A 26,816-nucleotide genomic window follows, 5' to 3' on the forward strand; every position below is an offset into this window, starting at 1 on the left:
AGTGAGATCCAGGCTATAAGCAAGCATGTTGGGTTTAAGAACTCTGATGCTGTTTGTTCTTTAAGCCCTATGTTCTTAGCAAGAACGAAAACCCGTCCAACCCTTGGCCCAAGACATTTGAAATCAAGGGTTTGACAGAGATCGTGGGTAATGAGCCAGAGAGAGTCCTGTGCCCTGTCAGGGCTCTCAAATTCTATTTAGACAGAACGAAGGACTGTAGAGGACCTTCGGGCAACTTGTGGTGCTCGGTTAAGAAGCCTGATCTTCCCATGTCAAAGAACGCGCTTTCTTTCTTCTTGAGAGACACCATTAAAGAAGCTCATTCCACCATGTAGTGATAGTGACATGAAGCTTTTAAAAGTGAATGCCCACGAGGTGAGGGCTATTTCGACCTCGATAGCCTTTCACAGAAATATGGCACTCAGTGACATTTTGAGTGCCACATATTGGCGGCAGCAACTCGGTGTTCGCTTCACACGTACCTGCGGGAGGTGAAAGCGACGATACGAACATTGCTCGTCGCTTGGACCATACGTCGCTGCAGACACTGTTTTGGGGGCAGGAGGTAGCACTCATCCTTTCCTTTAGTGGTTAGGTGAGCTTTTAATTGTGTGTGTTTTTTTGGTTGTGGGGTTGACCGCCCGAGGCGGATCTCCCTTCTTTAGTCTAGTTTAGTGGAATACCTTTGGTAGACTAGGCCAGGTGGTTTTTTACTTCGTTGCCCTCATTGTATGGTCAATGGTCTAGTCACATCGTGGTCACGCCCCCGTTGACAGATCATCTTGAGTGCACCAGCTATATAGGTCTCTACCTCGCTGACAACTCTAGTAGCACAAGCAGACTTACGCGGCAGTAACCACGAAGTCAGCTATGCTAACAGGTAAGGAATCAAGATATCATTTATCTGCATATATATGTTTCCTAAAATCTTCTATTCTGTCTACTCCCACCACCAAAGGTGGGATTCAGCTATATATATATCTGACAGGTAAGTTTCATGAACAAAATGATATTGTAATGATACAATTAAGTTTGTTCATACTTACCTGGCAGATATATATAATCAAGTACCCACCCACCTCCCCTCAGGAGACAGTGGAAATAAAAATTATGAATAGAAAATGGGAATGATTCCTGATACCCGCCTCCCAGCGGCGGGAATGGGTACTAACCACCTGACTCCCACTACGTGTGTCGTAAGTTTTTTAATTTCTGTCGGACTTCGGAAAATACAGCTATATATATATCTGCCAGGTAAGTATGAACAAACTTAATTGTATCATTACAATATCATTTTTTTCCCCAGACTACATCCAGCATTTCCACCAATTCCATACTTTTTCCTATCTTTGATCAAACATTGATTATTCTTACTGATTGATCGTGCTTTAATGTATGGCTATATTGTATAAAAAGAAATTTTTTTTAAAAGGTATTAAGGATGTGACAAACCACTAACCAAAGTAAATAGTACTATAGTATAGTATGTAAATGTTTTGTCTAGTATTGAATATTTTGATTTTTATTTGTGATAGAATTTAAAGTACTTTATACTAGATTTCCTATACAAAGGAAATAAAAAACTAAGACTGTTTATACTTTCATTATTTTCATGTTATTTTCATCTTAATGGATATTTAAAATTTAGCAGTCTTATTGTTATGTATGTTATATAAGACTAAGCTACAAATATTTCCAGGTACCGCACTTATCAGACATGCAGAGGTACTTCCATTCATGTGCTGTACAATAGTCAGCAAGTTGCTGATTCTCCTTATAAGATAGAAGGTAAAGAATTGCATTCAGTCTGAGTAGAATCACTAGCTTCTATGTCAACAATGATATAATTATGCTAAATGTACCTTTATGCATAAGTAAAACTTGAAATAGAAATTGACAGTAGCTTCAATTCACAATACTTTGTTATTAAATCCTTTGAATTTGAGACCAATTTAAGTGCAATTGCAGGCGATTAACCTTCAGAAAAATTAGTGACTGCCATGTGCTCCTTTGTAATCCAGTTTAGATGGGTTTTCTTAGGCTGGTTGATTTGGGTAGGATAAGGTTGTGATATTTACATGAAACCTAAGCATGTACTATTGTGCTTTCCACTGCTATTAGTTTAATCAGTTTATTCTGGTTTGCAGACCCTATATATGCAGAGGATTGTTATTGCCCAGTTGGTGATATCAAAACCTGGAGAGAACTTGCTGGTTGTGCGAGTTCATACCCTCAAATTGAGCAAGATTTAAAGCCTTTTGTGGAAGTAGATTTTGATCCGGTTCTGAAGGATGCTCAGCAAAGGTTCAGCCATGCCGGTTCTCGTAGTTTTTGTAACTACGTCATCAAGGATAATAATGTAGGTTTATGTATGACCTTTGTTAGCTTGGGCTTGTACTATTGGTGCTAAGGAGAGGTACACTATATTTTAAAAAGATAGTGTTTTTATTTTTTATGTTTTATTTTTTATGTCCTCAGGTTTATCGCAAGTGCTACGGCCAACATGTGGGCTTCAATATGTTTATGGATAATATACTGCATTCGTTGGTGAGGAAGATGGTAGTACCAGACATCGAATTCATTATTAATCTTGGTGACTGGCCACTTGTAGATCCAAAGGTAATGTGTAAAAAAGTGAAAGTTATAGTACAGTATTGAAAGTTTTTTCTCTGTTTATATGGTATAGCACTTCAGTCCTCATTACATTATTACAGATCCACTATTTTTTATCTTGGTTAACAATAGCTTCTGTTACAACCTCCCAGGTTGCAGTACAGGTTCTTTTTAGGTCTTTATATTTATAAAGATTGCAGACAGTACATGTACCTCAGTGACAAGGAAGGACGGAAACAGAAACTCAAGAAAACTTAACAATATTTATTATAAACTAGAAAATTACTTAAATCAACCTTGCAAGAATAAATACACTTAATTACACGAATACATAAACAAGAGAACAAATACCTGGTTCTCTGGATCTTGCAAGATAACCTAAAGCTACAACACTAAGCCCTAAACAAGAGAAATTCTAAGAAAGGAAACATACTTATATAACGAGTTGGATCCAAATAAGGCTAGCCAAAATATTAATATCCTAATAATAATAAGGTAGAAAGAAGTAGATGAAAACAAGGAAAAACCTTAATATTCCTACCTATAACACAAGCTAAGCAATGTGGAACTCAGTCCACTAATACCAACACACAATTAAATATGACAATATATACATTTAAACATATATGTACATATATAGTATATATTTATAAATAATCAAGATTGACAAAAGTATGCAATTTCACCTCAAGTGAAGTACCAGAAGATGGGTAGAATTCTGAGCCGTGGTCAATCCACCCAACTGCTATCAAAAGGGCTAATACTGTACGCCAGGTACTGAAGGGCAACATATTATCCCGAGAGAAGAGGAACGATAATACGTCTTACCTGGCGGCAGCCTCCTGACTTGTCACCTAACAAGTCAAGTTGTTCTCACTCCTGTATAGCAGCTGGACGAGGATGACACGGCAAGTAACTCCAAATCCAATTCTGGGAAATAACGACGACACTGGTCCTGTAAAAATCCTCCGACGGGAACAAGGGGCAGAAACAACGGTCGTAGATGACACAGCCTCTGCGAAACTCCCCACAGCAGTGTGAAGGTCGCAGGTGACAACAACACCTGCGCGATAAATAGCCGTGATCCAAAGACACACACACTAGAGTCTTATATTTGCGTCTGCCAGAACCTGTTAAAGAAATATCCGTGCGAGTGGTCCAAAAGGTACAGGTTCTAAGTCGTCCTCCAAATCAACCATAATGTAAATGCTGCGACGGGAAACAGTCCTGGTGAGAGCTTGTCAAGACCCGAACTCTAGTTGACCGGTCCACCATGTCCACTCATCACCTTCCCAGTGTTTATGTTAAAACGATAGTTCACTAATACACAAAGGAGGAGGAGGAGGCGCAAAAACACTGACTAAGCCACTTAACTTCACAGTAACGTAAGAGTAAACATACTCGGCAAAAAGTTAACTTAAATGTAAAGAAGGCTGATTTAAACCTACAAAAGTAATAACTATTTTACGTTAACCAAATAGCTTCAATACTCTCTTTCTGTCGTAAAGTATCTGTGTATGATATTTTTCATTATTAATTGCTGGTGCAGTTATAAGTATTTAAATTTTTTTATGCTAAGATAAATTAATTTTCCCATGGTAAGAGATGTCATTTGCCATTAGATTGAGCTAATTTGATTTTGGAAATGATATATACAAAAAGGGGCATCTCAAATTGTGTAGATGGGTTGGATCGAGAACTGATAAGTGTTGATAGCAGTCTAGTTTTAGCAACCCAGATATACCACAAGCTTGAGGAATGTAGCTTTTGCCCAGTACTGTAGTAGATTCACATCAACCGTGCATTTGACGTCTAGGCCAGTCCCTTATGACGCTCCTGATTGACTGTTGATAAGCCAATCACAGGGCTGGAAACTCTCAGTCTCTCTCAAGAGTTCAGATAGGCAGGATGTATTTTCCACCTTTCCTGAGGGATACGTTTTTCAGGAGAGGTGGAACCTACATCCTACCTATGTGAACTGTCTCGAGAGACAGAGTTTCCAGCTCTGTGATTGGCTTATCAACAGCCAATCAGGAGCGTCGTAAGGGACTGACCTAGACATCACATGCACGGTTGATGTGAATTTACCACAGACAGAGTTGAACAGTGTTTGTTAATTTCAATATAGTACTAGTTTAGTGAGACCACTGTGTTAAATTTATAGTTTCCCAAAGATCTCACTCACAACATTTGTTCATTAATATAAAATGGAGATGAGAGCAAGGAAAAACTAAAGACAAAATAATTAGGTGGAAAGACATAGAGGAAATCTATTAAAAAAAGTAAATGGCAGGAAGTAAGGCAGCTGAAAGTCAAAGTGAAACTGCAAAGGACCTTTAGTACTGTCTGCAGTATATTGGGCAAGGCACTATTATTGGTCATTGCTACAGTGATAGATGCAAAATGATGAAAGACATTAATCAGATACAAACTCACTGCTGACTCTTAAGTCATTTTACTGTGAATCAGACAGCACAGTGAGAAATAAGTATGCTGACTTTTCATCTAGACTTGGTGGGGAGATGAATTACAAAAGATTTCTAGAGCTAATCATAAGCAAATGAAACATATGATAAGTAGGGGATTCAAATTTTAGCAGAGAACAAAGGGCTTCAAGGTTTTTATGATATCCAGGGATGGATTCTAGGCACAGGAATGTTAAATTTGCTCTAAAACCCAAGATGATTGACTACAACTTCTTTAGATCATTTTTGTTTTTCCCCTGGAAGGTAGCTTTAGACTTGTTTATTATTACTAAAATATAGAGTAAGAATAGTATTGGAGCTGATATTTGTTCTCTCCTGTTAGTTATTGAACTAATTAATATAGGGAGCTGTGTAAATAATAATAAAGGCTGTTTGTTGGAAATTTAGGATACTGCAAACTTGTCTAGGTGACATACTTTCTGATGATTTTTTTAAATATGACACCACAGTAAGTACTAATTAGGATTCTTATGCTTCCACATTTATGAAAGGTAGAAATGCCACAGTTATTCAGTGTTGTTGATCACATGACAAAGACCTTTATCTTTCATTCATTCAGGAAATTAATATTTGTAGAGTATATAATGATGCATCTTTTTGTACATGAACTTCCCTGACAGATATATACTTAGCTATAGTCTCCGACGTTCCCGACAGAATTTCAAATCTCGCGGCACACGCGACAGGTAGGTTAGGTGGTCTCCCTTACCCGCCGCTGGGTGGCGGATGTACGAACCACTCCCGTAGCTTGTCAATTTTTCTCTGTCGCGGGAACGATAACAACTGTTGTCGGTTCCTCTCGATAGTTTTTCGATTCTCGCTTGCCTGGAGTTAATTTGGACTTCTTTTGGTGACGTATTCGCCTTGTTTGGCTTGGCATACGCTGTTGTGGACCGGTTTGATTTTGATTTGGATTTTCTTTAACGATGTCTGACCTAGATTCAGTAGTTAAAACTTCGGTTTTGTTTAGGGTTTGCGTGAATGAAGGATGTAAAGTGAGGTTGCCGAAAGCTTCGGTAGACCCCCACACGGTTTGCATGAAATGCAGGGGGAATGAATGTTCTTTTGCTAACCCTTGTAGTGAATGTAAGGGATTGAATGAAGAAGAATATAAGGCTCTCTCTTCTTATGTTAGGAAGTTGGAACGTGATAGAGTGCGTAAGGCTTCCTCTAGAAGTTCTAGCAGATCTAGAATGAGTGAGTTGGATGTGGATCCTAATAGTACTAACGTAGAATTAGAACCTTCTTCCCAAGTTGCAGCCCCGGCTCCCCGCACCGAAGCCGAAGATTCGCCTTCGGAGGCGGCAGCTCTGAAAGCCACGATTCGTTCTAATTCTATGGATCCAGAAGATTCGTCAGTTGGAAGGTAAGGAGAGTGTTAGTGATCAGTGCAGTGTCCCCAGTGTTGTGGAGGGTGCGTCTGACCGGCTCCTTAGTGCCTCTAGGCCTAGACCTCTTCCAGACTCCCAGTTCCAGTGGAGTAGGAAAGTCGAAAGCCGCAGGAGGGCTAGGGAGAGCCCACCCCCACCGGTCAGGCGGGTCCCCTCGGCAGATCCTGAAGTACGCTCCCAGGCTGCCTCGGATCGCTACAAGAAGGAGCTCCTACGCCAATGCTTCTCCTCTTCGTCGTCTCCCTCTCCGAAGAGAGGTTGGAACTCCCCCGGATGCGTCGCGCCCGTTGAAGAGGGCTTGGAAGGCTCCCCTGCAGTCCTTTGGCTTCTAGTCCCGGAGGTTTTCCCGGAAGAATCGTCGGTGGAGGCGAAGAAACCCAAGAAATCCTGTGATCGTTCTTCTTCTCGCGCTCCGCGCTCGGCGCCTGCTTCGAGGAAGAACAACAAGATTCTCCTACGAGAGTACTCGCGGGACTTCAAGCTCAGATCACGGCGCTAGCAGACTCTCTTAGCAGTTAGATCACGTAGGAAGAAGGACGTTTCTCTTCCGATCAAGAGATCTAGGCGCCGCTCTTCAGAGGATCGTTCTCCTTCATATGGGGAGGTTTCGTATGAAGGTGGGGGACTCGTCGTGAGCGCCCTCGCTCGCGTGAGCGCCCTCATCTGCCTGCTGGCTCTCTTTCGATTTCAAGGCGCCAAACATCGGTAGGACGCTCTATGGAGAAAGAAGTTTTTTCTCCAGATTGGATTCCCGCTTCCGGTAAGCGCACTGCACCTGCTCATCACGCTATTTCTTCAACTCCCTCGCGTGACACTTCTCCTCCAAGCAGCCTCAAAGATTCTACGGAAGGCGCCCTTATACAAGTAGGCGTTCTTCTTCCAGATGTCACTCTCCTCGAGTGTCGGATTCGTGACTTCTCTCCTGACAGGCATCTAGAGTCTGGTAGGAGTCGTGTGCATGATAGACGGCCTACTGTTAGCCGCTCCCCGCAAGGTAGGCGCCAAGAGCCTACTGCACATAGATCTCCTAGTAGGCCGCTCGTCTTCTTTTAAGAAGGCGTCATACTCCTGATTATTCTCCTAGGGGCAGACAACAAGAGTCTTTCAAAGCGCCCTTCTCCATGTAGGCGCTCTCCCGCTTCTAGGCGCACTTCTCCTGACCGTTTGTCTCTTGGTAGGCCACCAGGAATCCCGGAAGCGCCCTTCTCCAAGTAGGCGCTCGTTAGTTTTTGAAGCGCCCTTCTCCTGAATGTTACCCTCTTGTTAGACGTCAAGAGTCTCGCAAGCAGCCTTCTCCTAGTAGGCGCATTTCGCCTTCCAGTCGAACTTCCGTTGATCGTACGCAACTGGACAGGTATGGAGAGCCGCGCAAGCGCTCTGCTCTCGATAGGCGCTCTTCTCCTGGCAGCCGCTCGCCTCAGGATAGGCGCATAGAGTATAGTAGGCGCTCGCCTCCTCGTAAGCGCCCTGTGGATATTTCCGAGGATTCTCGGAGTAGGAGCCCTACCTCCTCTCTTCGGCTGAGATTCCGTATACCTCGAAGAGGGAGTCTCATCGTAGACATCCCAGATCTTCTCATCGTTCTCCAGTGGATGTGAACTCTTCTAAGAGAGGGCGTCTCCAACCTCTCGCTCAGCTCCTACTAGGATCCCTTCGTCACCTAAGGATCTTCCGCGCTCGCCTCGACAAGACGTCCTAGAAGGTTCGGATGAGGAACCGAACACTTCTGCTGCTGTCTCTTCTTACAAGAAGCTTACAGAGCTACTTTTACAAGTTTTTGGGGATTCCCTAACTCCTACGGCTCCTCCTTCTCCTCACTCACTTTTTTCAACGGCGAAGACAGCGAAGAGTTCTTCTTGTGTAAGGATGAAGCCAACTCTTTCAATGAAGAAGGCACTGAGGAGTTTGGTTCCTGGATTGGCTTCCAAAGAAGAAGCGGGGAAAACGATGTTCGCTTTTCCTCCTTCGAAGTTATCAGGACGCGCGGGTTTCTGGTACGAAACAGGAGAGCCCTTAGGATTGGGTCTACCGTCTTCGGCTGATTCGGATTTTTCAGCGCTGGTAGATTCGACAAGGAGAACTGCCCTTAACTCTGCTAAGACGACTTGGGCAATGAATGAATTGGATCATATGCTCAAAGGTATGTTTAGAGTGCTAGAAGTATTTAAATTTTCCTTGATTGGTCGTTGGGAGTCCTAGCCAAGAAAATTGAAGTGCCAGAGTCAATTCCGCCAGAAGATCTTATGTGTGTTTTGTCTTGTATGGACAAGTCGGTAAGAGACGGAGCGAGTGAAATCGCCTCCCTTTATGGGGCCGGGATCGTGAAGAAGAGGTCGGTTTATTGTTCCTTCTTAACGAAGTCGGTCTCCCATGCTCAGAGGTCTTCTTTGCTTTTTGCTCCTCTGTCTACTCAGTTGTTCCCGAAACATCGAGTGCAGGACATTTCGAGGTCACTTTCGGCCAAAGCCACCCAGGACCTTTTGGCACAGTCGGCAAGAAAGAAAACCTCGCCCTTCCTTCCCTACCAAGGCTAAGAAGGAAAGGCAAGTTGTTCGAGAAACCCTTTCGAGGGGCATCTTCATCAAGAACCTCTACGTTTAGAGGTCGTAGACCTTCAAGAAGGGGTAAGACTTTCGCCAAGTCTGTTAAAGCCCCCAAATAACTTGCAAGTCCTTCAAACAACGGTGGGCGCCAGACTCTTAGAGTTTGCAGAAGTCTGGGCCCAAAAAGGGGCAGATCCTTGGACCCTGTCTATTTTGAGGAGAGGTTACCTCATCCCTTTCGTCGAAAGACCTCCCTTGACGACCATCCCAAGGGAACTGACGGCCAGGTACAGAGACCCCATCATGAATCAAGCTCTCCATCTAGCAGTAGATCAGATGCTGGAGAAGGGGGCGATCGAACTAGTGACAGACCATCTTTCATCGGGCTTCTACAACCGCCTTTTCCTAGTTCAGAAGTCCTCAGGGGGATGGAGACCGGTGTTGGATGTAAGCGCCCTGAACTTCTTCGTAGAAAAGAAGAAGTTCACGATGGAAACGCCTTCTTCAGTGCTGGCAGCACTTCGTCCAGGGGACTGGATGGTTTCCTTGGATTTACAGGACGCTTACTTCCACGTACCGATCCATCCTTCCTCGAGGAAGTTTCTCAGATTCATGATGGGGGGGAAAATTTTTCAGTTCAGGGCTCTGTGTTTCGGCCTCTCGACGGCCCCTCAAGTGTTCACGGGGATTTTGAGGAATGTGGCTCAATGGCTTCATTTGAAAGGGGTGAGGATATCCATGTACCTCGACGATTGGCTAATAAGGGCCAATTCAGAAGATCGTTGTTTGAAGGACTTACAAGTAACCTTAGAATTGACGAAGGCTTTGGACTTCTCGTCAATTTCAAGAAGTCGTCACTAATTCCCGAGCAAGAGTGTGTGTATCTCGGGATACAGATGAACTCTCTGAGTTTTCGGGCTTTTCCCTCTCAGGAAAGGATAGCCCGAGGATTCGAGAGAGTAACAACCTTCTTAGGGAAAGAAGTATGCACAGTAGGGAGTGGATGAGTCTGCTGGGGACGCTCTCCTCGCTGGAGCAATTCGTTTCCCTAGGAAGGTTGCACCTGAGACCGCTACAATTCTTTCTTCATCGGAATTGGAGTCGTCGTTCTCAGGATTTGACGTTCTCCCTGTCGTTATCCCAGGACATCAAGAAACATCTCTTATGGTGGACAGATCCCAACCTCTTTGCGAAGGGACTGTCTCTTCAATCCCAGATCCCCAACCTGGTGTTGTTCTCCGACGCGTCGGACACGGGGTGGGGGGCAACTCTGGGAACCAGCGAAGTGTCAGGTACCTGGGTGGGGGACCCAGGTAGCCTGGCACATCAACAGAAAGGAGTTGATGGCTGTGTGGTTGGCTCTGAAGGCTTTCGAGCCCAAAGTCAGAAGATCGGTAGTGCAGGTCAACGCGGACAACACTACAGCTCTGGCATATATCAGGAAACAGGGGGGACGCATTCCTTCTCCCTGTACGAGACAGCAAGAGACCTTCTTCTGTGGGCAGAAGAAAGAGGAATCAAGCTTCTCACCAGGTTCGTGCAGGGAGAAAGGAATGTAAGAGCAGATCTCCTCAGCAGGAAAGATCAGGTCCTTCCCACAGAGTGGACCCTTCATCTGGATGTATGCCAGAGCCTGTGGAAGTTATGGGGCAGGCCACACATAGACCTCTTTGCCACGTCAAAGAACAAGAGGATGGATCCTTACTGCTCTCGATATCGGATCCAGAGGCATTAGCAATAGATGCTCTTCTTCTAGACTGGAACGGACTCGACGTCTACGCGTTTCCCCCTTCAAGATCCTGGGGCTAACCATCAAGAAGTTCGTAGAGTCCGATTCAACGAGAATGACCTTAATCGCTCCCTTTTGGCCGGCCCAAGAATGGTTCACAGAGGTGCTGGAATGGTTGGTGGACCTTCCAAGATCGCTCCCGCTAAGGAGCGATCTACTCAGACAACCCCACTTCGACAGGTACCACAAAAATCTCCTCGCTCTCAGTCTGACTGGCTTCAGACTGTCCAAAGTTTGGTCAGAGCGAAAGGCTTTTCAGCAACAGCTGCTAAAGCAATCGCAAGAGCGAGGAGACCTTCCACCGTGCGTGTATACCAGTCAAAGTGGGATGTCTTCAGACGTTGGTGCAAGAGGAAGAACATTTCCTCTTCCCAGTACCTCTGTGACCCAAATTGCGGATTTCCTTACATTTTCCTCAAAGAAGAATGTCATCTGCTTGTGTCAACTATTAAGGGATACGCAGTATGTTTGGCGGCGGTATTTCGGCATAGAGGCTTAAAGATATCCGATGATAAGGATTTGCACGATCTTATTAGATCATTTGAAACCATTAAGCGTCCTCATGTAGTACCAAACTGGAATCTAGACGTAGTTCTACAATTCCTTGGATCGTCTAGATTCGAACCTCCTGGCTTAGCCTCTTTCAAGGATCTGACGAAGAAGGCCATCTTCCTTTTGGCCCTAGCTACAGCTAAGAGAGTGAGTGAGCTCCAAGCTATCGAGGGCAATGTAGGGTTTAAGGAAGATTCTATGGTGTGTTCGTTTCTTCCAAATTTCCTTGCAAAGAATGAAAACCCATCACGGCCTTGGCCCAGGAGCTTTGAAGTTCGTAGTTTATCTTTTCTAGTAGGGAAGAGCCTGAAAGAACTCTTTGCCCTATGAGAATTATGAAGTATTTCCTTAAGAGGAAGGAACAACTTAAGGCTAATCAAGATGTGCTTTGGTGCTCTGTAAAGGACCCCACTCAGCCCATGTCGAAGAATGCTCTTTCCTTTTTTCTGAGAAGCCTTATTACAGAGGCACATGTTGCTTGTAAGGAAGAACATTTTAAAATACTGAAAGTGAAAGCTCACGAGGTGAGAGCCATCGCAACTTCGCTTGCATTCAGAAAAATATGTCTGTGCGGAACTTGATGGAGGCGACTTTTTGGAGATGCCAATCGGTTTTCGCAAACCACTACCTACGTGATGTAAAAATCACATATGATAAATGCTTCGCCTTGGGTCCTTTCGTATCGGCGGATTCGGTGCTGGGGCAGGGAGCTGAAACTTATCCTGTGTAAATTTTTTATATGTTACCCTTTATTTATATTGTTGTTTTTTGGTGGTCTGAAAGAGGTTGCAGGAGGCACCTCTTTTGTCGTAATATTAACCCTTTGTATTTTGGTTAGGTGGTCTGGTGGGTTTTGGCTCCTTGCAGAGGTAGTGGTTAAGGATCTGTTAGGTAAGCGGACAAGGTCCCTCTAACAGTATCCGACTTGGATTCTACCACAATAGGGGATCACATATCCCAGTGGTAGATCCGAGAGTCTTTTTCAGCATCAGGTCACGTCCTAGCTGTAGCTCTCCAGGCAATGCAGACTCAGAGACAGTATCTATGAAGTCTTCATCCTGAAAAGGTGAGAACCAAGGTTGTTATATCCTACAACATTAGTTGTTTCCCGTCTTACCTGTATTATTTAGCTGTCTCTTACCCTCCACCAAGGGTGCCAATCAGCTAAGTATATATCTGTCAGGGAAGTTCATGTACAAAAATGATATTGTTAAACTACAATAAAGTTTTGTACATACTTACCTGGCAGATATATACGATTAATGGCCCACCCAGCCTCCCCTCAGGAGACAGGTGGAAGAGAAAAATCTGACAAGACTTACGGGAGTGGTTCGTACATCCGCCACCCAGCGGCGGTAAGGGAGACCACCTACAAGCCTACCTGTCGCGTGTGCCGCGAGATTTGAAATTCTGTCGGGAACGTCGGAGACTATAGCTAAGTATATATCTGCCAGGTAAGTATGTACAAAACTTTATTGTAGTTTAACAATATCATTTTTACTACGTTTAGTTACTTTGCTGCCATTCTTACTTTTTGTTTTTTTTCTTCCCCAGGTGAAGCCACTGATACCAATCTTCTCTTGGTGTGGTTCACAAGATACTGCTGATATTGTGATGCCTACTTATGATATTACAGAAGCCACCTTAGAAATGATGGGCAGGTATGTAGTTTTGGAATTTTCATTTTGCAGAATAGGTTGGAGATTAGAAACAATGCTCTGATGGGTTTCTGAAAGAGCATTTGGGGATTGGTATGAGTTGGGTACCAAGGCTTTAACAACTCGCAAGGGTTGTTCATAGTGAGAAACAATCCATTGTGTTTATAGCAAGGTGTGTGAGTTTGGTCAGTCTCAGGCTTTGCAAAGAATCACACTTACCATTCGCCTGAATTTTATGTGTTGGTAAGCGCCAGAATCCTGCATCTCAAGTTTGCCAAGAATGAATGAATGGAGTTATAAAGATGAGAAAAATAATTTATGACTCCCAATCGTCTCCCACCAAAGGAAACATTAAGACCCCTGTGACTTCTGGTCCCAAAGAATGCAAGTGAATACAAATCCAACCATTTATGAGTGGCTAAAATAAAAAAGTCCCAAATTATATTTAAGGGAACAGAAGTAGAGAAGGCCCTGATATTTACTCACGCTCTTACCTGTTGTTTGATGAGTTACCCCTTTTACTGCAGTGTCTAAGTTCCTTTCATATGATGATCCAGTAGCTGTTCCTTCCAACCTTGATTTGACACTCATGTAAATATCAATACTTTTGTGGCTAGAGGGAATAGTGGAGATCCTATTAAAGGTAACTGGTCTTACCACCATTGAAGACCTTTCACGACATCTTCCAAGGCTATGATTGGTTATTCATTTGGTAATGATCCTGCTGACCCCATGACTAACGCTTGCTGTCTGAAGTGACTAAATGAGACTAACTACCTGAGTGATTATGTTAATAACACATATGATGAAATATGTATATCTAAGATAGGTAACAATTGAAACAATTTGCACATGACATGTAAACCCAGTTTAGCTATTTTTGAAGCAGTGCAGTTAGTATTTCAGTAATGTTTTATCTTTCAAGATATAACCATTTTAGGTATTACTACTCATGGGAAAATCTAACTAATTTGCAAAAACAGTTATAAAAGAAATGTTCCTGAGTTTATGTATGATGGACAAGGTTATACACCAATTACACTCCATTACAATGTACAAGTGGTTGTTGGGACATTTATTCTTCTATCCATTTTTTTATGTTATCTGAGGAAATCTGCTATGAAAGTCTTGTATAAGTTCCCATCAGTTTTCCTGTTTTCTAGTTTAGGTGAAAAAGTGGTCAAAGATTTTTCAGTATGGAATGTTTTCTTGTAAGACTTTTAAGGATCGAAGTTTTATCTGCATTGGAAACTTTCATTTTGTGTAAAAGTTTATTTATAATAGTCTTATGTGATAGTCCAAGATCAGTTTAAATTGTTTTGTATGTGTATAAATTATTTTATTGAGTTTATTTTGTTACATGTGTTATTTGTTGTTGTTTATATTATGTGCTTTTTTTGATGTTTCTCTTTCATACTTTATACTTTACTTCTTGATTTCCATTTCTGTTTTTGACTGCTTTCCCTATTTGGGCCCCGAGACTTATAGCATTCTGCTTCTCCAGCTAAAGTTGCAGTTTTCCTTGTAATAATGCTGTTTTAATAATATGACAATGCCAGTGGTTCTATAAAATTATTGGAGGCTTTAGTTGACAGCTCCAGCAATAGCAACATTCTTTAGAAAATTTGTTGAGTTTTTTCTTATATGCATTACACTCATGCATTTTATTTCAGGGTGACATTAGATTTGCTGTCTGTGCAGTCAAACAATGACATATCATGGAAGAAGAAAAAACCACAGGCATTTTGGCGAGGGCGTGACTCCCGTCGGGAACGACTGAACTTGATTGATATTGCTAGGGAACATAAAGACCTCTTCAATGCTTCATTAACAAACTTCTTCTTCTTTAAAAATGAAGAACAGAAGTATGGACCTAAAGAGAAGCATGTCTCGTTTTTCAAATTTTTTGATGTGAGTCTGTCCCATATATCTACACACATGCATGACCAACCAGATAAGGTATAGTGTTGGTACGTTGAGATTTCTGCGCTTAACTCAGTATTGCAACTTTGATCATTCTCAAAGCTTTTTCTCATGAAATTGGCTTTTATAAGGTGAAAATTACCAAGCACTAACCTTAGCTTTTTTAACGAATTACAATTCCTCTTTTGCTACAGTTGTGGCTGACAAAAAATCTTGAAATGTTAATGAGAAGTGAAGCATAGCGAGAGAGTATTTGAGACCTTCCCCACTACTCAGGAAACGGTCATATCTGCTGAAAGCTGTTCTTTGATTCAGTTCCTTAGATTCCTTTTATGTTCAGAGATGTAAAATTGCTCTTTGGACTTTGATTACTTTCTCCCAGACACTTCTGTTGCCATACATCATATCCCCAGTCAAGAAGTAATCCTCTGGTAGGTGAGCTAGGTTCCCCTTAAGTGAATAGGTCCCATTTACCTTCTGATATTCATCCTCCTTACTTGAACCAGCAGTTCAGTATTGGGCTTGTTCACATAAGCAGATCATCAAAGCTTTAGTAAAAATACAAGATTTTTCTGTAGTACTAAACCATGTCTCTCTCTCTCTTTCTCTCTCTCTCAGGTAAGAAATGATTTTCTTGTTTTTTGTAATATCTTTTATGACTTTTATGTATTTCAGTTTCTACATGTCAGTTATATAACGGGATTTTATTTTATTTAAAAGGTTTGTTTTTTTGTACAGATGTGTATATGTATTTGAAGATACAGGAACTCTTTGCAAATCTGTCTCGCTCCCTCTACCAGCAAGTGGACATTCATTTCATGTGTTTTGCTTATCTTTTGTTGGAATTTCAGTTTCGTAATACTTTATTATGTAATATTTTTCTGTAAATGATTTTAGTTTTTTGTTCAATTATTCTAACATGTAAGTAGGTTATCCACTCCCAAAAGTGATCTGGAGTTTGGTTAAGCCTGGCAAGTGTATAATATGTAATTTCATACATTCAACTTCCCTGTCAGATATATACTTAGCTATAGACTCTGTCGTCCCCGACAGAAATTCAAATTTCGCGGCACACACTACAGGTAGGTCAGGTGATCCCGCCGCCTGCCGCTGGGTGGCAGGAATAGGAACTATTACTGTTTTAAGCCAGATTTTCTCTGTCGCGGATACTAGTAACATCGTTTGCTAGTTCCTCCTGACTTGATTTTCGAATTTCATTACGCCGTTGATCTTTTGGACTGCTATTTGGATCTTTGGTTTGGCATATGCTTTTGTGGACTGTTTTTTTGGATTTGGATTTGGAATTTCTCATAATGTCTGACGTGTCGATTTCGTTCAGAGTGTGTGTGAATGAGAATTGTTTTGTGAGACTACTGAAAGCTTCGGTGGATCCTCACACCACTTGTAAAAATTGTAGAGGGAATGTATGCTCGCAATTGAATACATGTGATGAGTGCAAGGATTTGAATGAGGAGGAATGGAAGTTGCTTGATTCCTACTTAAGAAAGTTGGAGAGAGATAGGGCTAGGAAAGCCTCTTCCAAAAGTGTAAGTAAGTCGGTCTCTAACGAGCCAGTTAGCGGACTATTGCCTATTGCTAACCCTATTGTTTCCTCCCATACAGCTTTACCTTCCCGATTATCTGACTCGGCAAGCTCAACATCTGAAATTGCGAGTCTGAAAGCTTCGCTTAAGCATATGGAACAAAAAATTAAGGAACTGGAAGGTAAGTGCAGTGAAAGTGTTCCCAGTGAAGTGGAGGGTGTGTCTGATCGGCTCTGTCTCGCTCCCAGGCCTAGACCTCTTTCAAGCTCCCAAGCCCAGTGGAGAAGAAATGTCGAAAGCCGCAGGGAGGTTTCAGAGAATCCCCACCGGTCAGGCGTCCCCTCGGCAGATCCCGTAGTTACGTCCCGGGCTGCCAAGGATAGTCGTTGGAAAGACGTCCCTAAACAGTGTTTTTCTTCGTCTGATTCCTCATCTAGAAAAGGATGGAGTTCAGATAGATTGTCGAGACCTTCGAAGAGATCTTGGAAGTCTCCTTCATTTTACTCAAGCCCCTGAAGAATTTCCGGAAGAATATCCTCCGGAAAAGAGAAGGAAGGAGGTGTATTCAGAAGCTCCTTCTCCTGCATCGGAAATTGGAAAGAGGGACGTAGCTACGAAGATGTTGGAGGATATGCAAAAACAGATATCTTCGCTAGTAGGAGTTCTTAAATCTGATCCTCCTAGAAGGAAGGATAGATTTCTCCCGATCAAAAGATCCCGTCCTTTAGAATTCTCTGAGAGCTCGGACGAGGCGCCTGCCAGAAGCCTGGCGTCAGCCAGACGTCGGGCTACTGTCAAGCGCAAAACGCCGTCAAGGCGAGATGATATATATAGGTATATACCAGATGAACCTCCTACTAGAAGGAAAGGACATGAGACGTCCGAATCGAGGCGTAAATTTGGAACTCCCGAAATCGGACGAACTCCTGAAATGAGGCGCAAAGCGCCTGAAGCGCCTGAAGTGAGGCACAAAGTGATTGAAGATCCTGGAACTCTTGTAGCGAGGCGAAAAGCGCCTGGAGCGCCTGAAATGAGGCGTAAAGCTACTCAAGTAATGGAAATGAGGCGCAAGGCGCCTGAAAAGCCTGAAGCGGCTGAAAGGAAACATTTCTCCTGGAGAGCCTAGAGCGCCTGAAAGGAAACGTAGAGCGCCTGGAGAGCCAGAAGCGCCTGAAATGAGGCGTAAAGCGCCTGGAGAGCCTGAAGCGCCTCAAAGGAAAAGCAAAGCGCCTAGAGAGCCTGAAGCGCCTGAAAGAAGAAGCAAAGCGCCTAAAGAGCCTGAGGCGCCTGAAACGAGGCGCGAAGCGCCTGAAGAGCCTGAAGCGCCCGAATGGAGGCGCAAGGCGCCTAGAAAGCCTGAAGCTTCTGAAACAAGACGCAAAGCGCCTAGAGCGTCTGAAGGCAGGCGCAAGGATTTTTACAATCCAGGATACAATTTGGACGAGTTATCGGAGTTTGAAGCGGACTTGGAGGCTCCTCTTTGGGATTTTTCTCAAGATCAATTTTCCCCTGACAGGGTCTCTAGGTGTCGCACAGGCGATCGTAGCCCCTGTCGGGAAGGAATTGATCATGGAAAAAGGGAACAACATTTAAGGACTTCTCCTGGTAAGGACGAAAGGTGTCGCACAGGCGACCGTCGTCCTTGTCAGGAAGGCCTTAGGGTAAAAGAACATCATCGGCCTTCCCCTGGCAGGGAATCAAGGTGCCGCACAGGCGGCCGTAGCCCTTGTCAGGTTGCAGTCGGTTTTGCTACAAACCCTTTACATTCCCGAGAGAGGAGTCCTCCGGTCGCACACTCTTCTCCGAATAAAACTCAACCAGAATTGGAGGATGTCTCGGACTCTGAAGAAAACAAGGGGGCAGGTCTTACAGATTATAAGACATTAACAGCCCTCTTGTTAAAAGAATTTGGAGAGTTTCTGAGTCCTGCTGCCCCTCCTTCTCCTCGGTCTTTATTTTCGAGTACGAAGGCTGCGAATTCTTCCTCTTTCTTGAAGATGCAACCGACCATATCAATGAAGAGGGCTTTGCAGTCGGTCGGAAATTGGCTTAAAACCAAGGAGGCGGCGGGGAAGACTGTGTTTACCTGTCCCCCTTCCAGGCTATCAGGAAAGAGAGGGATTTGGTATAGCACAGGAGAATCTACGGGACTTTCTCTTCCCACATCTGCTGAAGCGGACTTCTCGACCTTGGTGGATTCGGCAAGGAGACATGCGCTTCCATCGGCCAAAACAAGCTGGACAATGTCAGAAATGGACCATCTCCTCAAGGGAATATTCCATGTCTTGGAAGTTTTTAACTTCCTAGATTGGTCCCTTGGGGCTTTGGCCAAGAAGACGCAAGACCCTCAGTTTTTGGAACCAGAAGTCTTGCATAGTGTTTTGGCATGTATGGATAAGGCAGTGCAGGACAGATCGGCTGAAGTGGCATCCTTGTTCGGGACAGGAGTATTAAAGAAGTCTGTCTTTGGTTCAATTCTTACCAAAGCAGTCTCTCCAGTACAGAGGGCTTCTCTTTTATACGCCCCTCTGTCTAAACAGCTGTTTCCTTCTCAGTTGGTAAAGGACATTTCCCATACGCTTACTGAGAAGGCAACACAGGATTTGCTGGTACACTCTGCTAAGAAGCCTAGACCAGCTGCTTCTGTCTCAAAGAGGGAGCCAAGACCTCCCCAACAGCCCTTTCGAGGTAGAACTTTTAGCCGAGCCCCAAGGAAGAGAGGAGGAGAGAAAAGAGGAAGATCTTCCATCAGAGTTCCAAGGAAGAACGCTAAATGAGATTCCAGTCCTCCAATCACCAGTAGGGGCCAGACTTCTGGGATTCTCGGAAGCATGGGCTTCAATGAAAGCAGATTCTTGGTCCCTGCAAGTTCTAAGGATAGGATACCTCATCCCCTTCAAGAACAGACCTCCATTGACGACGACACCGAGGGAGCTGTCAGCGAAATACAAAGACCCTGTAAAGAGAGAGATCCTTCTTGGGTTGGTGCAGCAAATGTTGGAGAAGGAGGCCATCGAGATAGTACAGGATCCGCACTCCCGAGGTTTTTACAATCGCCTATTTTTGGTGCCGAAAGCCTCGGGGGGGTGGAGGCCGGTCCTGAACGTGAGTGCATTGAATCGCTTCGTGGAGAAGACAGTTCTCCATGGAGACATCCAACTCGGTTCTCTCTGCTCTCCGTCCATTTATCAGTTCAGGGCTTTGTGTTTCGGCCTCTCGATGGCTCCTCGGGTGTTTACAGCGTTGATGAGGAACGTAGCAAGATGGCTACATCTGAAGGGGGTGAGGATATCTCTTTACTTAGACGACTGGCTTATAAGAGCGCAGACAAAACAAAAGTGCTTGGAGGACTTGGAGATAGCTCTTCAATTGACCAGATCTCTCGGATTGCTCGTAAACCTCGAGAAGTCTCACACAATCCCCAGTCAGACTATCGTCTATCTGGGGATTCGGATGGATTCTCAGGTTTTCGAGCGTATCCATCCCAGGAAAGAATTTCGAAAGGGTTGGAAAAAATCTCGGTCTTCCTAGAGAAGGAACGAAGCTCAGCGAGGGAATGGCTCAGTCTTCTGGGCACCCTTTCCTCGCTGGAGCAGTTCATCTCTCTACGGAGGCTGAATATGAGACCCTTGCAGTTCCATCTAAGAAGGAGTTGGAACAGAAGAAAGGGAGATCTATTGGATACCTTTCCCATAGGAGAGAGTATCAAAAACCACTTACGATGGTGGTTAGAACCACTGAGAAGAAACGAAGGAGTGTCCTTGTCCCTTCAGAACCCTCACCTAGTGTTCTCAGACGCTTAGGACACGGGGTGGGGAGCAACACTAGGGACGAAGGAAGGGTCAGGCAGTTGGACAGAAGAACAGAAGGCCTGGCACATAAATGCAAAGGAACTCTTAGCAGTGCACTTGGTACTGCAGTTTTTCGAGAACAAAGTCAGAGGCGTGGTGATCCAAGTCAACTCGGACAACACCACGGCTCTGGCTTATATAAAAAAACAAGGGGGGACACACTCTTTCTCCCTTTACCAACTAGCAAGGGATCTGTTGATATGGACAGAAGAAAGAGGGATTCGACTCCTGACGAGGTTTGTTCAAGGAGGAAAGAACATAAGAGCAGACAGATTGAGCAGGAAAAACCAGGTCCTTCCAACAGAGTGGACCCTTCATTCACAAGTCTGCCAGCAACTATGGTCTCTTTGGGGGAAGCCCCAAGTGGACCTGTTTGCAACATTCCTATCCAGAAAGATGGAGAACTTTTGTTCGTTGGGGGACGATCCCAGAGCCCTATCCATAGATGCCATGCTCATGGATTGGAAGGGCATAGACGCTTATGTGTTTCCCCCATTCAAGATGCTGGGGGAAGTAATGAGAAAGTTCGTGTCCTCGGAGGGAATGAGGATGACATTGATCGCTCCTTATTGGCCTGCAAGAGAATGGTTCACAGAGGTACAGGAATGGATAGTGGACTTCCCCAGATCTCTTCCCGAAATTTCGGACAGATCTGCTCAAACAACCCACTTCGAGAGGTATCATAAGAATATCCACGCTCTCGCTCTGACTGCCTTTCGACTATCGAAAGATTGGTCAGAGCGAGAGGCTTTTCTCGCAAAGCGGCAAAAGCAATTGCTGGAGCAAGAAGGTCCTCAACCATGCGGATATACCAATCGAAGTGAGAAGTTTTCCGTAGATGGTGTAAGGCGAAGAAGCTGTCCTCCTCCGATACCTCTGTGACCGAAATCGCTGATTTTCTTTTGTTTTTACGAGAAGAATCTCATCTGGCAGTGTCAACCATTAAAGGTTATAGGAGCATGTTATCAGCTGTGTTCAGGAATAGGGGCCTGAACATAGAGAATGACAAAGATCTGCATGATTTAATTAGATCATTTGAAACTACAAAATTAAGAACTTCTCTCACCCCTAGTTGGAATCTGGATGTGGTTCTCAAATATCTTATGTCGGAGAGATTCGAACCTCCCGATAAAGCTACTTTCCGGGACTTAACTAGAAAATGTATTTTCTTAATAGCTCTCGCCACTGCGAAAAGAGTGAGTGAGCTGCAAGCGCTTGACTCGAGAGTGGGTTTTAAGAAGGATTCGGCTGTATTGTCCTTTAAGCCTTTATTTTTAGCTAAAAATGAAAACCCCTCGAGACCTTGGCCTAGGACTTTCGAAGTAAAAGGCCTTTCTCAATTAGTTGGGAATGAAATAGAAAGAACTTTATGCCCTGTGAGAACTTTGAAGTTTTACCTGCAGAAGAAGAAGCAGTTGCAGGGTTGCAATCAAAGTTTATGGTGTGCGGTTAAAGACCCTAAAAGAGCTATGTCAAAAAATGCCTTAGCATTTTTTGTTAGGAACATTATAACTGAAGCCCACATGAGCTGTGATAGTGAGGCATATAAGACCTTAAGGGTAAAAGCACACGAAGTACGTGCAGTCGCTACATCATTGTCGTTCAACAAGAACATGTCAATGAAGAACATCTTAGCGGCCACGTATTGGAGATGTAACTCAGTGTTCGCCTCACATTACTTGAAAGATGTGAGAGGGACATATGAGAAATGCTTCTCTCTAGGACCTTATGTATCAGCGGATACAGTGCTGGGGAAAGGAGAGAAGACTGATCCTTAATATTAATTTTTGTCCTTATATTTTATATATTGTGATTTTAAAATTATTGGTGTTGAGTTTTTAGGTTGTTTGAAAGAGTGTTTGGGGATAACGCCTTTCAATCATATTTACTAATCCACGGTTAGGATCTGGTGATCGGGATCAGTATTTTACTCCTTTATATGCCAAGAGGCATAGGTATATTGTCATGTAAGTGAATAAGACTCCAGTGACAATTGCCATTAGGTTCTGTTGAGTAAGTGGATAAGACCCCATTGACAGTCCTTTCAAGAGTTCTCAGCCATAGGGCACACCCTCGCTGAAGCTTTTGAGGCGAAGCAGACTTCTAAGCACAAGCTATGAAATCTTCCGCCTAAACAGGTAGGAACTAGGGTATTGTTAATTAACATGTATTACCTACAACATATGTTGTTTACCTGTATTACCTACAACATATGTTGTTTACCTATTAGGTCAGTAATTAGCTGTCTCTTGCCCTCCGCCAAAGGTGCCAATCAGCTAAGTATATATCTGACAGGGAAGTTGAATGTATGAAAATGATATTGTTATTGTACAATAAAGTTTCATACATACTTACCTGGCAGATATATACGATTGTATGGCCCACCCAACCTCCCCTCAGGAGACAGGTGGAAGAGAAAATCTGGCTTAAAACGGTAATAGTTCCTATTCCTGCCACCCAGCGGCAGGCGGCGGGATCACCTGACCTACCTGTAGTGTGTGCCGCGAAATTTGAATTTCTGTCGGGGACGACGGAGTCTATAGCTAAGTATATATCTGCCAGGTAAGTATGAATGAAACTTTATTGTACAATAACAATATCATTTTCCTATCTTTCTATTCATATTCTTTTTTATTCTCTCTTATTAATTACAATTTCATACATACTGTACCTGACTAGAGCAAAATACTGGGCGTTTCTTTTGTTTGAACAACTGTGTCTTTTAAAGTGTCTACAAGCAGTCCCCAGTTAACAACAGGAGTTCGATTATCGGCCGAGTGCCGGAAACTGAAAGTCACCATTAACCAAATAAATGGCATTTACAATGCTGAAAGTGCCTATAACAGCACTGTTAACTGGTTAACAGGACCATTAAACAGTTTATCCAGCCTACGGGCATTGAAGATCCGCTTAACGTCATGTAGCCAAGCTCAGTCAAACCAAAAGACTGTTAACCGATGCCGCCGTTAACCGGGGACTCCTTCCTTGTGCTGTGTGCTGTACTAGAGCAGAATATAAGGAAATATTTTGTCAGTGTTCTTTATGAATTAGTCCATTTAAGCTTATGGTACTTATTGTAACTTTTCAGGGGATTTCATGAAGGGTTCTTTGAATTGACCCAAATTGATCATTTGTTACCCCATTGTTGTAGTTTGGTAGAGGATTCACTAATGCACAGACCAATGGAAAGAGTGTTGTTGTTGAAGGTCCCTTTGCCCTTTATAGGACTAATACTTCACTTTACTAGTTTTAGCTTTAGAATGTAGAAGGAAACTACCTATTGACGCTGATCCATAGTTTTAACATTTTTGTTCATCATTTTTGTATTAAACAAGATTAGATCTAATCTTTTGATTCTGAATTTTGTTTTTTGGAAGTTTATGAGATGTTTGGCTAAAGTTTCCAACAAGGTTTTGGCTAAAGTGTCTGACAACTTTTTGGATAAAGTTTATAACAAGGTTTTAGCTACAGTTTATGACGTAAGTTTTTGAGTTATCGCAGTTTCAACAGGTCGCAGTCTAACAAGTACAGGAATCATTCATAAGATAAGTGCTGTAGAACTTCATTTACTGCCAAGCTGAATTTCAAGATATTTAAATATCTTCTTTTAAAGATTGCTGATGTTCATTTCGGAAAATCCATTTTATGATTTTTTTTTTTGCTTATTGTGTAGTTAAAATTTACAGTAAAGATTTTGTGCTTGGAGAAAGTACTATATTTGTGATGTGGAAGTGATATACACTATTTTACAGTGTTCAGTTGTGCATGAATTGTTGGTCATGTACTGTCTGCTGTCTTTTCTCTCCTTTGAGCATGACAAAAGATATTCTTCAAATTTAGCATGATAATAGTATTTTTTTTTCATCATACAGTTGAATGTTTTTTAGCATATGTTGTTAGCAAATTATTCTACTGCTGAAAAATTACTCCCCTCATAAAAGAGAATGAGAAAACAAACATGAAAGCTTTGGCCAGGTTTTTCAAATATTATAAGTGTTTTCTTCTTTTTGTACTGTATATTCTATATATATAAAATATCACAGTACAATTACAGGGAGAAAAAAGAATTTTTTTATATGGAATCTAACTACATAAATTTTCTACTATTGTCATGCACATAATAGTAAAATGGCAAAATAAACATTGTTTAAACTTTGTTTATTTCACCAGAAACCCATTACTCATACTCAGCCCACATTGGTGGCCTTCAAATGTCCCAATCACTACAGTCTGTTATCTAACAAGTAGGTGAAAAGTGTTAGTAGCTATGCACATGTGCCATCTGGATTCTCAGGTCCACAAGAGGTAGTAATTCCTCACTATTTTTGTATGTATATTGCTGTTAACAGCTCAGCAGAATTCCTAAACTTTCCTCACCATCTAATGTGGTTCTTCCTACCAGCCCCAATGGAAGGAGTCTAATGGGGACATTGAAGAAAGTGATCCTCTTTGCCCTCACCTCAGCCAAGAGTTGGAGAGTTATATGGCCCCCTCACATCTCCTCTCAGGAGGGATGTCTTCCCTGTCCTTAGAATTTATCCCACAGTTTGTAGCTAAGGCACAGAACCCCTTGGTCCAGGACTTGACTTTTGAGAGGTTCTCGATCCCTCCTTGAAGGATTTTGTTGTGGGAGGGGTGCTGCTAGAAAGAAGTGATGTTATTGTGTTTAGTCAAATCCCTGAGGCAGTACTTGAAGAGAACAGCCTCCCTCTGACCCATCTGTAAGAGAATGTCCGTCAGTGTGGGAAGGACGAAGGTGGAGATATCAAATAGTGCTATCTCCTTCTGGCTGAGAGAATCCAAGTTCGGGCCTAAGACTCCAAGGTGGGTGAGGAGAAGCCCCTCTGAAAATTGAAAACCCACAATATAAAGGATAGGTTCCTCTCTCATGTAGAAAGAGAATCTCTGCCTCATGCAAGTCCTGAAATGAGGCATGTGGAAGCAGCAATTCACATTTGTGTTCTTCTACTTAAGGGACCTGGGGCACAAGTCCCTGAATACAATCAATCTGGGTTCTGTAATAGCAGCCCAGCAGGTGATATAGGTGGTGGCCAGCCCCATAAGAAGGATGCTCTGCCTTAGAAGTGCACAGGGTCAGCAGAAGTAGCATCTTGAAGTAGTGAGTACTGGATGTGCTACCTTTCTTTTCAGAGAGTATGATAGACATGTAGTAATAGTGACCTGTGATTTTGAGGGTACCTTTTAGGGCAACCTGCCACCATGAAGCGCTCCCACCTTTCAGTACAAGGGAAAAGATCAAACTATCTCTCCTAGGGGTGATGCTCCATTTATGAAAGCAAAACTTCGTGATCCCATAGGATCAGGTAACAAATTTTATAAATAGTTATTTTTCCTAGGATGTGAACCATAGCTTTTATAAAGGAATATACCTCTTCTTCCTGCTCTTGCTCTCCAAGGAGCAAATGGGCTATTCTCACAAGCTAAGGTCACATGGCCCATAGGCCTACTTGATATTGATAGGATTTTGTATTTCTAGTTAGTCAGTGAGAGCTGAAGCATGCCTTGCGAATAATTTTTTTATTTGTTGTTTTAATTTGGAGCTCTTCCGGTCCAGTTTTGATATCTTCTACTGACAAGAGACTTTACTTAATTTTAGTGCTGAATATCTCTCCACAGTTTCTGCAGGCTATAGTAATGCTTCCAGAGCATTCAGTAGCTAGGACCTTCCTCCTAAAATTATAGTTTGTGTTGTCTATAAGTGAAACATTTTTGGTGAAATCAGTCAAATAACTGATAAAACAAAATGCATTTTCCCATATAAACTCTTACTAACCCATAATGGACAGTTGCCATCATGTGAGTAACTATGCTAACAGTTTTTGAGTAGTGGGCAAATTCACTTATGGGATCAACAATATTACGTGCCACCGATTTGGAGGAATCGGGTGTGAAAGAGGTTCCATTACATACTTGTATGTCCTATATATTCACTAATGGCAACTTTTAGACTGGCCAGATCAACAATTGTAGGCGGCTCATGAGTTAGTTGTGATCTTGACTTCAAGAGGGCATCTTTTGCTTCTCTCTCTCTCCCATAACATCTTTTTATTGATATACTCATGAATATACCCAGGGTTTGCTGTTGTTTTTAGTTCTTATCTTTTATGATAGTATGTTAGTTGTAATTGTAATTTTGCAAAGAAAAGTCCAAAGAAATATTAGAAAAACATGTATACGTAATCCTAAAAAGTTACTGCATCTTCAATCTCAGTAAATTTACATTAATGTTCTACAACAAATATACTCAGAATTTGTACTGATTGTTATGATATTGTGTGAGCTGTAATTATAATTTTACAGAAGATGAAATAAATTATTAGAAAAAACATGTATAACTTGATAAAACTTATGATTGTCTTGTAAAAGAGGTCCAAAAAGGGGTTGTAAATAGTTATTTTCAACTTCCTATGGAAGATAGGGAGAATTTTTTTCTTACATGTCCATA

General features: G+C 42.7%; 1 protein-coding gene across 2 annotated transcripts in view; it reads left to right on the forward strand.

Moving 5' to 3' along the window:
* LOC135213541 (protein O-glucosyltransferase 2-like) overlaps window positions 1-26,816 on the forward strand; it is a 61,352-nt gene that overhangs the window by 25,260 nt on the left and 9,276 nt on the right. The window contains exons 2-6 of one of the 2 annotated variants that reach the window (XM_064247479.1): window positions 1,700-1,788; window positions 2,148-2,359; window positions 2,479-2,619; window positions 12,929-13,035; window positions 14,706-14,991. In XM_064247479.1, the coding sequence (XP_064103549.1) occupies window positions 1,700-1,788; window positions 2,148-2,359; window positions 2,479-2,619; window positions 12,929-13,035; window positions 14,706-14,991 (835 nt within the window). The remainder of the gene's footprint in view (window positions 1-1,699; window positions 1,789-2,147; window positions 2,360-2,478; window positions 2,620-12,928; window positions 13,036-14,705; window positions 14,992-26,816) is intronic. The other variant, XM_064247490.1, reaches the window with a different exon arrangement.

This window comes from Macrobrachium nipponense, chromosome 19 (assembly GCF_015104395.2).
Source record: "Macrobrachium nipponense isolate FS-2020 chromosome 19, ASM1510439v2, whole genome shotgun sequence".
Classification (NCBI taxonomy): domain Eukaryota; kingdom Metazoa; phylum Arthropoda; class Malacostraca; order Decapoda; family Palaemonidae; genus Macrobrachium; species Macrobrachium nipponense.